This window comes from Bos mutus, chromosome 6, assembly GCF_027580195.1.
Source record: "Bos mutus isolate GX-2022 chromosome 6, NWIPB_WYAK_1.1, whole genome shotgun sequence".
NCBI classification, from domain to species: Eukaryota; Metazoa; Chordata; class Mammalia; order Artiodactyla; family Bovidae; genus Bos; species Bos mutus.
This window is the reverse complement of record NC_091622.1, coordinates 100,495,317-100,508,616: the sequence shown is the minus strand read 5'-3', so window position 1 is coordinate 100,508,616 and position 13,300 is coordinate 100,495,317. Positions and strand designations below refer to the sequence as shown.

General features: G+C 40.9%; 1 protein-coding gene across 6 annotated transcripts in view; it reads right to left on the bottom strand.

Annotated features, from left to right (window-relative positions):
- ARHGAP24 (Rho GTPase activating protein 24) overlaps positions 1 to 13,300 on the bottom strand; it is a 545,966-nt gene that overhangs the window by 50,520 nt on the left and 482,146 nt on the right. For all 6 annotated transcript variants that reach the window (XM_070372641.1, XM_005902826.2, XM_070372642.1 and 3 more), the window contains one exon: positions 416 to 623. In XM_070372641.1, the coding sequence (XP_070228742.1) occupies positions 416 to 623 (208 nt within the window). The remainder of the gene's footprint in view (positions 1 to 415; positions 624 to 13,300) is intronic.

The window sequence follows — 13,300 nt, the reverse complement described above, 5'->3', positions numbered from 1 at the left end:
GTGTGGCTATATATTTAAGACACAATGCTTGTAATTACATTGTTAATATCCCAAGCTGTTGATCAACACTTTAAATATTCTTCATCTGAAAGAATTCAAAGAAACATCAAACAAGAGAAGGCTGCTATTTCAAAAATTCACTTTTCCAATGCGAAAGTTTAATCTTTGATTCGAGACCGAAGGAAAAGAATAAATAATAATGTATTAAAGGGGGAAAAGCATAGCAGAGAAAGACACCTAATACCACATTTTTGATTCTGTAACTTAATAAACACAATCCATCTTTGCGAGGCCATATAATTCATCTTCTAAACTGTGACAGTATCAATTCAAGTTACGCCATTTCAGCTCACAGCAACCTTTTAGTTTAGTTAGAGTCTCAGTGAAGGATGATTAGTAAAATCTTGAAATCTACCTGTCAAATGACGGCTTCTCTCCACAGTCAAAAGCATCCTGCAGTTCCTTGACCAGGTTAGCCTGGCCTGGCAGTCGGAAGAGACCCTCTTCCTTCAGCCCCCTTTGTCGGATGAAGTCCACGCACTGCTCCACCAACATTGGAGCCAGGCGGTTCCCATATCTCTTCTCATAGCGAACAGTATCTTCCAGTTTCTGTCCGAAAATGCCTGGAGAAATAAAGGGTCACAATGAATTTGAGAGATTCATCTGTTCCTACTGCGTAAGTTTAAGCAACCTCTGGGAGATAGTGAAGGACAGGGAGACCTGGCTCCCTGCAGTCTATAGGGTGGCAAAGATGTGGACACGACTTAGTGACTGAACAACAACTCCTGCTACTCCTTTGTTCTAACTGCTGGACCACAAGAGAATTCTCCTCCCTTCACTTTTGTTTTCTTTTTCTTTTTTAAATAAAATGGCACCTTTTGTTTTTAATCAAGTGATGATGCCATGATTATAATCAACGTGATAAACCATGAAAAGAGACACAGAATTTTCACCCATATAAAATATTTCAGACAGTGTCTGCTCTTTAAAAATCTTAAACTATTAATTTACTGGAAAGAAAAAAATTGAATTATGAAGCTCTATGTTCCAAAAGTGAGGAGACAGGGTCATGGTGGTTTTTCCTAACAAGAATGAGTATCTGATTACATATTGTCTAGAATTAACAGCACATGGGGGTGATAAAAATCAAAACCATTTTGGCCAGTTTTATTCATGATTTTTAAATACTTACAAATGATGCATTTCTTTGTGCATGCATTTGGGGCTGAATATCCCCACTCTTAATCCTTGGTACCCCACTGATTAAGAAACAATGCCTCTAAAATGTACTAATATGACTTAGAACTTGGAAAAATAACCAACCAATGAGAACAGAGGAAGAAAAGAAGCCAAAGCAAATATGATTCCAATGTTCCCAGATGGGATGAATATTACTGAAAGGTTTTAATGGCCTAACGAGTTTCATAAAAGGGGAAGAAAAATTAGTGGTGCATGTTGAAACTATGTAAGACTCTGGAATGTTTGGGGAATTATTTCAAAACCATTAAATTCAGGATTTAACAATAAGAACATATGCTTTACTTCTCTATCGGTAAAAAAATTTATGTACGGATTCAGTAAAGTAAAACCATCACATTCCATGCAATAAACACTTGCTACCAAAGAGAATATTCCTAGCCTAGGCAGAAAGAAAAACACAACAAATGAAACTATTCTCCACCTGGTATCAAGTCTAGCACTAACATATTCCTTTTAGGAAAAAGGGTTGAATGATTTGATGTTAATATTTAAGTGCATATAAAACAATTGGAAATTAGCTGAGTTTGTAGACTTTACAACAAGCAGTTTCTCGATAATGGTATGTTAAAACTGGAATCACTGACCTCTGGATTTTCTGTTACTTGAGGCAGTGTCTGATATTTTATGAAGTGGTGATAATGATTTGAAACTCTTTTAGTTATTTTAATAACAAAGCTTAAAATTGATTATGAATGAAGAACACTGACTCTTTCTCTATGGAGCTCTTTTGTGCTTTCTTGCTTGGAATGTTTGGATTCTATCCTGCCAAAATTAAGGAGATAGCCTTTCAGAGGCACTTATAAATTAAATAAAAAAATAATGTCAACATTAGGGAATAAATCCTATCTATCTGATTTTTCACTTCTTTTTCTTTTGGACTGACACATTATTAATACATAAGGTATCTCCCTAAATCCAGCAGAAAAATCTATTAAAGATGTGCCAGTTCAACCTCAATGTGTGCTACAAATTAGAACCAAACTGCCAAGATTTAGTTTTACACAGTAATGAAAAACAGGCAAGCATGCTTTTCTGATCAGGGTCCTTTATGCCCCCAAAACTCAGGGAGGTGATAAAGGATACAGTAAGTTTTGCTTTAGATGGGTATTCTGGTTTTCTTTTTTTCCCCATTACACATAGGCTTGCCTGTATGATAAGAATTTTCTTAAGTATAGCAACAAACTAAAAGCCAAGAGCCCCCAACATTCGTTCATGCATTAAGTACCTAACATGCACAAAGTTGTTGACATGTATTCTCTTATTTCCATAATAAATATACATGGTAGCTATATTATACCTGAGGAAACTGAGAGAGATTAAATACATAAGGTTAGTTACACAGCTGGAGAAGGCAATGGCACCCACTCCAGTACTCTTTCCTGGAAAATCCCATGGATGAAGGAGCCTGGTAGGCTGCAGTCCATGGGGTCACGAAGACTTGGACACGACTGAGCAACTTCACTTTCACTTTTCACTTTCATGCATTGGAGAAGGAAATGGCAACCCACTCCAGTGTTCTTGCCTGGAGAATCCCAGGGACAGAGGAGCCTAGTGGGCTGCCATCTATGGGGTCGCACAGAGTCGGACACAACTGAAGTGACTTAGCAGCAGCAGCAGCTGCTTTTCTGGAGAAGGCAATGGCAACCCACTTCAGTACTCTTGTCTGGAAAATCCCATGGACGGAGGCGCCTGGTAGGCTCCAGACCATGGGGTCACTAAGAGTCGGGCACGACTGAGTGACTTCATTTTCACTTTTCACTTTCATGCACTGGAGAAGGAAATGGCAACCCACTCCAGTATTCTTGCCTGGAGAATCCCAGGGACAGAGGAGCCTAGTGGGCTGCCATCTATGGGGTCGCACAGAGTCGGACACAACTGATGCGACTTAGCAGCAGTAGCAGCATACCTATTTAGCAACAGAATATGTAAGAGAGTTTTAGAATGTAGACAATATGTACACATGCTTAGAATTCCTGTGGGGAAGACAGTAATTTTCTGCTGTTTATCCAGTCTTGCAAAGCATTAGGTAATGATTAGTTGTATACCCCCCAGTCTGTAGCATTGGAAATAGAACGTTCCAAAGGTCTCTGACTTACAAAGGTAGACGGTGAAACAACTTCTGTATAAGAAGTTTTTGGTTTTGGTGTAGAAGCCAGGGAGAAATTGTGTGCTTAGTCACTCACTCATGTATGACTCTTTGCAAGCCATGGACTGTAGCCTGCCAGGCCATTTGTCCATGGAGATTCTCCAGGCCAGAATACTGGAGTAGGTTGCCATGCCCTTCTCCAGGGGATCTTCCCAACCCAGGGATAGAACTCAAGTCTCCCTCGTTGCAGGTGGATTCTTTACCCTCTGAACCACCAAGGAAGCACAGGGGAAAACGGGAGTTGCAGAAATAGAGAATGGAGCTAAGGGCACAGGTAGAGGGGGAAAGGGAAGGAGCAATGAACTGACAGATTGGGACTGACATATATACACGACCATGTCTAAAATAGATAGGTAGTGGGAATCTGCTGTATAGCAAAGGGAGCTCAGCTCTGTACTCTAAGAGAGGTGAGACTGGGGGTGGGGTGGGAAGGAAGCTCAAGGGAGAGGGGATACATGTATACATATGGCTGATTCACTTCATTGTACAGCAGAAACTAACACAGCATTGTAAAGCAATTATACTCCAATAAAAGAAGCTGCTTTAGCTAGAACTTCAACATTTAAACTTCAAGTTTTAAAATTAACAACAACAAAAAAGCACAAAGGTCGTGAGCTATCCCCAGCTAGCAGCATGAAGAAGAGGATGCACCGATTAGTAGATTATTAACAAGAATATTCCCTGTGGTGTGAGTCTTGCAAGCAGTTCCAGCTATGCCCAGCTAAATTCTCAGAGACGTTTCACTTTCCCTAACAAAAGCATCCTTGGAATTTCTGGGTGACAACAGTTTGTTATGCATATTTCCCCCTGGAAATACACTGATGGTGTCATACAGCGTCATTCAGGACGTGACTTTCCACTGGACTGAGAAAGTAAATTACACAGGTGATTTTATTATATCTTTGGGTGGCTGTTTCAGCTGGAGGGAGACACAGAGAGGAAAAAAATATATATAGAAAATCTAAATAGCTTCAGGATTTGTGAGGTTCTTTCTTTACATGTAAATTATATACTCCACAGCTAGAGGCAGCCTGTGGGATCACTGAGTGTGATCAGAAAAGTATATTCAAATTCTACTCATCGCATAAATAAATAAATAAAATACAAAGCCAAACATCTTTGGACTCTTTATGCTTTGTAATTATTCAGTTTGTTCCTTGATTCCAAACTAGGTATAACACTGGCTCCATTTAATCACTTCCCATCTTCTTGCTGATCTGTTACAATATGGCCTCTGACACCACCATTTCACTAAAAGAGCTTTCAGAATAATTACCAATAACTACCTAGTTGCCAAATCATTGACAGATTCATTTTTTGCAGTACTTTATGGTTCACTCCCTTTATAAACCATCAATCTCACTCTTCTTACTGATACTTCTCACATCTTATATAATTCTTGCCTTCCAGAACATTCTTTCTAGTCTCCTTCTTGACTATACAATCTACTACACCCTTCTTATAAGTTTGCTGGTCCTCTGGATTCTGTCCACAGCTTAGTTTTCACCTCACTTTACACAATTTCTTTGTTGGATTATACTCAGTCTCATGGTGTAACAATTACTCCCAGATTTGTATGTCAATCTGGGCCCCTCTTGCACTGGATTTCCAAGTGCCTATTAGACCCCTCAACATGGGTATCTCAAAACATTGTCAAACTCAAATTTTTTTAAACTTTCTGAATTATTTTTCTTCAAAACCTGTCACACTTCCTATAATCCTGATTTTGGTTCTGAGAACCAGTGATCCCCCCAAACATTTGAAGGGCCATCTGAGAATGGACCTAGATTGCACCTTCCTTCACAACCCTCATTTAATGACCACACCGGTCCCTTCCAAACTCATTGCCATTAGATCCTCAATACTTCTTAACTGACTTTTATAGAGCCAAGTTCCCAAGTCAGGCAAGTGTTGCCATAGTGATAGTCATAATATTTAAATCAGATCACGTCACTTTTTTTGTTTCATTTCTTCCAATGGTACCCACTGGCTAACCAAGCTCCTTTTCATGAAATGTGTGTGTGCTCAGTCATGTCTGACTCTTTGCAAACCCATGGGCTGTGGCTCAACAGGATCCTCTGTTAATGGCATTTTTCAGGCAAGAATACTGGAGCAGGTTGCCATTTCATCTTCCAGGGGATCTTCCTGACCCAGGGATGGAACCTGCATCTCCTGCATTCGCAGGTGGATTCTTTACCATTGAACCACCTGGAAGCCTTTTCAGGAAACATAGTCTCTGTAATCCAGTCTCTGCCGCTTCATTGACAATTCAATCAACAGGCGTTTAGGTAGCGCCCTTTCCATACTGGGTTCTGGGCCATATTCACCCTCATTACTGCTGCTCCCTTAAAAACAACCTACTCGGTAACTATATTGAACTATTTGTTGTTTCCTATGTGTGTTATGACTTATTATATCTTTGGGTGTCCTGGTAGAACATAAGTCATATTGTCAAGAGTCAGCCTAGGAAAACTTATCCTGAAAAATTCAACTCATATAATCTCCTGTGTTGCTGCTGCTGCTGTTTCTAAGTCGCTTCAGTCATGTCCGACTCTGTGCAACCCCATAGATGGAAGCCCACCAGGCTCCCCCATCCCTGGGATTTTCCAGCCAAGAACACTGGAGTGGGTTGCCATTTCCTTCTCCAATGCCTGAAAATGAAAAGTGAAAGGGAAGTTGCTCAGTCGTGTTCGACTCTTAGCGACCCCATGGACTGCAGCCTACTAGGCTCCACCATCTATGGGATTTTCCAGGCAAGAGTACTGGAGTGGGGTGCCATTGCCTTCTCCGAATCTCCTGTGTTAAGTCCTTATAAACATTACCTCATACCCATCCCAGTCACAAACTTGTTATGTTTCTTCTTTGATTTATTAACATATCATTTTCTAATTATTTATTTAGATCCTTATCCACACTGGACTAGTTCGCCACCAGTCAAAAAAGGATTGTTTAAAAAATAAAAAAAGATTATACTTTCACAATTATTATAAGATGACAATAGTCTACATTTATAATTATTAAAAATGATGCTGGATAACAGTTTATACTACTGTTTATTTTATAAACTGAAGGGAAGTTTGAGTAAATTTCTTAAGGTTCTTCAGGCACAAGGACTGAACTGGGATTTGTGACAGATGTGAAGGACTCCAAGGCTCATACTTCGTTCTATCATGTGTCCTGGTATGAATGTTAGTGTCCCTCCCAAATTTCTATGTTGAAAATCTAATTCCTATGGGAATGACTTTCGGAGGCAGGGCTTTTGAGAGGTGATTAGATCATGAGTATCCCTTCCCCTTGGTGGCTCAGATGGTAAAGAATCTGCCTGCAATGCAGGAGACCCAGGTTTGATCCCTGGATCAGGAAGATCCCCTGGAGAAAGGAATGACAACCCACTCCAGTATTCTTGCCTGGAGAATACCATGGACAGAGGAGCCTAGTGAGCTACAGTCCATGGGGTCACAAAGAGTCAGACATGACTGAGTGACTAACCCTTTCACCTTTCACCCTAGGTCATGAGTGCAAAGTTCTCATGAGTGGGATCAGCATTGGGCTGGCCAAAAAGTTAGTTTGAGTTGTGCCATAAGATGTTATGAAAGACTTGAATGAACTTCTTGGCCAACCCAAATACCTTTATAAAAAGGACCCCAGAGAGCTCGCTCTTTTTCTTTCTACTCCTTGAGAATGTAACAAGTGGACAGTCTCAAACCAGAAGAGGGAGCTCATTGGAACCCAGTCATGCTGGCTTTATCTCAGTCTTTGAACCTTCAGAACCATGAGAAATAAATTTCTATTGTTTAGAAGTCACCCAGGATGTGGCATTTTGTTATAGCAGCTTGAATGGACTTAGGCACACTGGCTTATTCTCTGGAACTCAATACCAAAGTGGGTAAGGATTGAGTGTTCCATAAACATCTGTGGAATTAATATAGGCATTAAAACAAAATACTTAACCCCCTCAATTAAAGGAAATAAATGAATAACTCCAAGGTAAAATGAAACTTATCAAGACTTCACAGGTTGTGGTACTGATTTCTACAAAAACTTGAAAACAAAAAAGTCTTTGTTGATGAAAAAGGTACAAGTTAGCCAATTTCTTGGTCATTACATAAATTTTCTACCATCAACTATTTTTCAGAGTTCCTTGACCCTCCCATTCCATAGATTACTGCCAAGTCATATAGAGAATTTGCTTTTACTTATATTTCTATTTACTGCAACCCTGCTAGCAGAGTAAGTCTTGGTGTGACCAGGATTGTAATAATTTTCAATTAAAAATGAACATATGCCCATGGTAAATGGACAAATCAAAATAAAAGACATAGTACAGAACTAAGAAGCAAAGTCAGCCAAGGCTTACTTTGGTCTCTCACCAGCAGTTTCTAAGTAGCCAACAAACCTCACATGAATAGAAACCTTTGAATTCAAGAAGCTCAGAATCTATATAACAACCAAAGAATTTGGTAAAAGCTTGACTCTCCTTGTCAGAATGGGGAACAAGGGAGAAAAATAAAGTCTTGAAATCATTAAGAAAGTGTAATAATGTGCAAATAGTGACCTGGTAGCATTGGTCTTAGACCGGCAGAATAATTAGCAGAGTAATTAAACTCATCATTTACATCCAGGTACCAAGCCACAGAATTTACACACATTTTCTTATTTGACACTCACAGACATTCTACAAGGGCATCTCCCTTCTATAAACAGCCTCAGAGATGCAAGGTTACCTAAAGTCATACATACAGAAAGCAGTAGATCTGGGATAGGAACACGAGTGTATATGATTCTAAAAGTCTTTCTTTTCTACTGGATTATATTAATTCAATTCAGACATACAGTTTTTTCACAGGAACACTGACCACTCTCTTAGGATTATGTAGTAGAAAATGTCTTTCCATAACTTCCAAAGATCAAATCTGATTTCACGTTCATATGAATCACTGCCTTTCCAGATGAACCCAAAGTGCATCTTCTTACTCATAAGCTGCTCAGAATTCATACATAATTTGTTGTAGTGCTTTTTATATATTAAACAATTACTTTTATTTATGCTTCCTTATCCTCAAGGAGGGTGTGAGCTCACAGATTCCAGGCAACCTGTTTTGTCTGCTTTCTCACCCCCAGAATCACTTGGTAGGTGACTCTGTAAAACTGTGATGTGTGAACTGATGAGCTATTAATACTCACAGCACCATTTAAAATTATATGGATTTAAATAGCAGCATTCTGTTGGACAAATTAACTTCCATAAATGTGATTATAATATCCAAAATATACAACTAACTTAAAAAATTATTGGTTGTATTCATTGTTACTATAAAGATATTCTATTCTGTTATTGCCTATGAACTAGTAGGTTATAACACTGTACATCACCAGTTTGCAATAAATCTTAAATCGTGGATTGAAAAGACCTATTGCTGTTTATATCTTTCAGAAGAAATAAACAAATACACATATAATATATATGTCAACACACACATGCACATATATATATGTATACACACATATATATATGTATACATACACACATATATATATCTTATCAAAAATGTGTTTAAGAGCACTTGAAGATAGATATGAAGATAAAGTGGCCTGATGGCAGCATGCAAGACATATAAGGGAGGGCTTCCCTGGTGGAGATATGAGTCGGATCCCTGGTCCGGGAAGATTCCATATGCTACTGAGCAACGAAGCCCGTGTGCCACATCTATTGAGCCTGTGCTCTAGAGCCCAGAAGCTGCTACTACTAAGCCCACATGCCACAACTACTGAAGCCTGAGCCCTACAGCCTGTGCTCCGAAACAAGAGAAGCCACCACAGTGAGAAGTCCACGCACCACTTAGAGCAGCCTCCACTCCCTACAACTGGAGAAAAAGCCACGCAGCAATGAAGATTCAGTGCGGTCAAAAATAAATAAATTTAAAACAGTAAATACAAGGACTACAGAGTAAAGAATACAAGAGGTGAACAGAGACAGCCTGATGAAGAAGTGAGAGCCAACAATGACTTGAAGAAAGTGTGGACAGACTGCAGAGGAGGGACAACGGACAGAAGCAAAGCAGTGGTGTAGGAGATAGGTTCAGGGAGGAAAGTGGGGCCAGTCTGGGGACGTGGGAACAGTTGTAGTTGCTTAGAAGGCCTTGATAATGACATGAAATAGTCAGGACATCCTCCTGGGAGCAACAGGAACTCATAAAACATTTCTGAGCTGTGGAACACTGCTTAACAGTACTGTTTCATGAATATCAGTTGGATGACCCTTAGCAAATTAACTGTATGAAACATGTGAACAATATTGAGGGTAAAAAGAGGTGAGGATGGATGCTGTCTTGAAGAGCCACTTTTAAGGTTAAAATCAGTTTTGTGCTTCTAAGATGTTTGTTCCTTGGAAGAAAGGCTAAGACAAACCTAGACAGCATATTAAAAAGCAGAGACATCACTTTGCTAACAAAGGTCCATATAGTCAAAGCTATGATATTTCCAGTAGTCAGTCAGGTATGGTATGGATGTGAGAGTTGGGCCATAAAGAAGACTGAGAACTGAAGAACTGATACTTTCAAACTGTGGTGCTGGAGAAGATGCTTGAGAGCTCCTTGGACTGCAAGACCAAACCAGTCAATCCTAAAGGAAATAATACTGAATATTCATTGGAAGGACTGGTGCTGAAGTTGAAGTTCCAACACTTTGGCCACCTGATGTGAAGAGCCAGCTCACTGGAAAAGGCCCTGATGCTGGGAAAAATTGAGGGCAAGAGGAGAAGGGGACATCAGAGGATGAGATGGTTGGATAGCATCACTAACACAAGGGACATGAATTTGAGCAAACTCTGGGAGATGGTGAAGGACAGGGAAGCCTGGCATGCTGCAGTCCATGGGGCCGCAAAGAGTCAGACACAACTTAGCAACTGAACCACAACAACAATTTACAAGAGCCAATACATGGAAGCAACCTAGATGACCATTAATAGATAAAAGGGGATAAAGAAGATGTGGTGCACATATATTAATACAATGACATATTATTCAGCCATAAAAGGAAGAATCAGAGTCAGTTCTATTAGAGTCTGTTATACTAGTGAAGTAAGTTGAAAAGAGAAAAACATCATATATTAATGCATATATATGGAATCTAGAAAAATGGTATTGATGAACATATTTGTAAGGCAGCAGTAGAGATGCAGACATAGAGAACAGACTTATGGACACAACGGGATACAGAGAGTGTGAAATGAACCGAGAGAGAAGCATTGAAACATACACCACGGTATGTAAAACAGACAGCCAGTGGGAATTGGCTACCTGACCCAGGGAGCTCAGTCTGGTGCTCTGCGACATCCTAGCAGGGTGGGATGGGGTGGGAGGTTGGAGGGAGGTTCAAGAGGAGGGGATATATAGAAATGTATATGGCTGATTCATGTTGATGAATCAGAGGACAAGACTAAAACCAATACAACATTTTAAAGCAGTTATCCTGCAATGAAAAATGAATAAATTTTTAAAAAGTCAGTTGTGTGCTTGAAACGATAAAGGCACAAACAACTAAGGCGATGGAAACAGAAATGAAGCTGAAAGTATATAAGGAAGGAAAAAGCAATATGTTGCTCTTAAGTTGCTAAGTTGTGTCCAACTCTTCGTGACCCCACAAACTGCAGCCCTCCAGGTGCCTCTGTCCATGGAATTTTCCAGGTAAGAATACTGGAGTGGGTTACCATTTCCTTCTCCAGGAGATCTTCCCAATCCAGGGATCTCTTTTGTCTCCTACACTGGCAGATGGATTCTTTACCACTAGTGCTACCTGGGAAGCCCACAGAAGCAATATGGCATGACCACAAATGGTTATTGGAGATGGAAATGGCAACCCACTCCAGTATTCTCCCTTGGGAAATTTCATTGACAGAGAAGCCTGGTGGGCTACAGTCCATGGGGTTGCAAAGAACTGGACATGATTTAGTTACTAAACAACAATAACTAAATGGCTATGGTATGTGTGGGGGGAACAACTGGGGAATTAATGATGACGTATCTCCAAGAAGAGAGCAACTCGAGAAAAAGACAAGATAAAGTTAGGGCATAAAATTGTACTTTGGTATGTCCTGTGATCACAACAATCATAAACCAGCCAGCCCTTTCTGACTAGAAATTTCACTGACATCAGGATCCAAAATGTTATGCACCCCCAAGTAATCAAAAGATGAGTTATGCTGTGTATATTCAATATTAGTCTTATGGAGGTAAAAAAAATAAAGTTTAAAATAGTAAAAAATACATTCTAACCTTTATCTCAGCAGAACATAAATCCAACAAAGCACCACTCTCCCCAGCTTCCTGCCTGATAGATGGTTCACATTCCCTCGATTTTTAAAACCACTGGGAAAGCATGTTCTGAGACCCTTGTGTATGTGTGTGTGTGTGCATGCACGTGTGCTCAGTCGCTTCAGTTATGTCCAACTCTATGTGACTCTATGGATTGTTTCCCATCAGGCTCCTCTGTCCATGAGGATTTTCCAGGCAAAAATACCGGAGTGGGTTGCCATATCCTCCTGCAGGGGATCTTCCTGACCCAGGAATGGAACCCATGTCTTCTGCATTGGCAGACAGATTCTTTACCACTGTACCACCTGGGGAGACCCCTGCTTCTGCTACTGCTAAGTCGCTCCAGTCCTGTCTGACTCTGTGCAACCCCATAGACGGCAGCCCAACAGACTCCTCCGTCTCTGGGATTCTCCAGGCAAGAGTACTGGAGTGGGTTGCCATTTCCTTCTCCAATGCGTGAAAATGAAAAGTGAAAGTGAAGTCACTCAGTCGTGTCCGACTCTTAGCGACCCCATGGACTGCAGCCCACCAGGCTCCTCTGTCCATGGGATTTTCCAGACAAGAGTACTGGAGTGGGGTGCCATTGCCTTCTCCAGAAAAGCAGCTGCTGCTGCTGCTAAGTCACTTCAGTCGTGTCCGACTCTTAGCGACCCCATAGAAAGCAGCCCACCAGGCTCTCCTGTCCCTGGGATTCTCCAGGCAAGAACACTGGAGTGGTTTGCCATTGCCTTCTCCAGGGGAGACCCCTATTAGTACCTAAAGAAAGAAGCAGAGATGGAAAGAACAGTAAAGGACAGAAGAGGTCTGAAAGAGAAAGGATGGCTGAGCAGTGAGCTCCACTGGCTCAGTATAGAAGCTGCAATCCACACAGACCTCTGGAAACTTCAGTCCAACTCCCCTCTGCATTCTGAAAGCCTATCCATTCTGTCAGCCTAGCCAGGACAACAGAGAGAATATGTTTTAAATATGGATCAGGAAAAGCAGACATGTCACCATTTTTCACTTCTGGATGCCTTCCCATGATTCCTGAAAGGATTTCAGGGGATACTTTCTAAGAGGCTTGAGAGAGGAACTCCGAAACCCCCATCCACTTCTAGAACTCCCAGAGCACCCAGGGGATGACACAAAGAACAAAGTGACACTCTTTTCTTAAGGTAGCATGGCTTGGGAACCTGGGATTGAAAGAAAAGTTCATTCTTTTCAGTGCAGGACCTTGAATAAAGATCTAACTCTCCGCTGGACGCTGCTGCTGAAGGGACTGGCTAGTGCCGCACAGACACAGTCTCACAGCCACAGCCTGGCACTGTTTCCTCCAAAGCCTCACTGCCTAGCTGGCTGAGCAGTGACCTGGGAGAGGCTGGTATGCAGGGCTCAGCAGAAGGGGAGAAGGAACTTAGAAAACAGCTGAACGCTTCCGGTAAGTCTCCTCTGACAGTGACCAGAATGCAGCTTTGTCAATTAAAAATCTGTTAATCCTTGACTCAAATGCTCAACATTCCTCAGATTACCAAGACTTTGCAGAGGCAAGGACAATCATTTAAAAATAGCCCACGGGAGATGATAAATGGACGCTATTCCCACT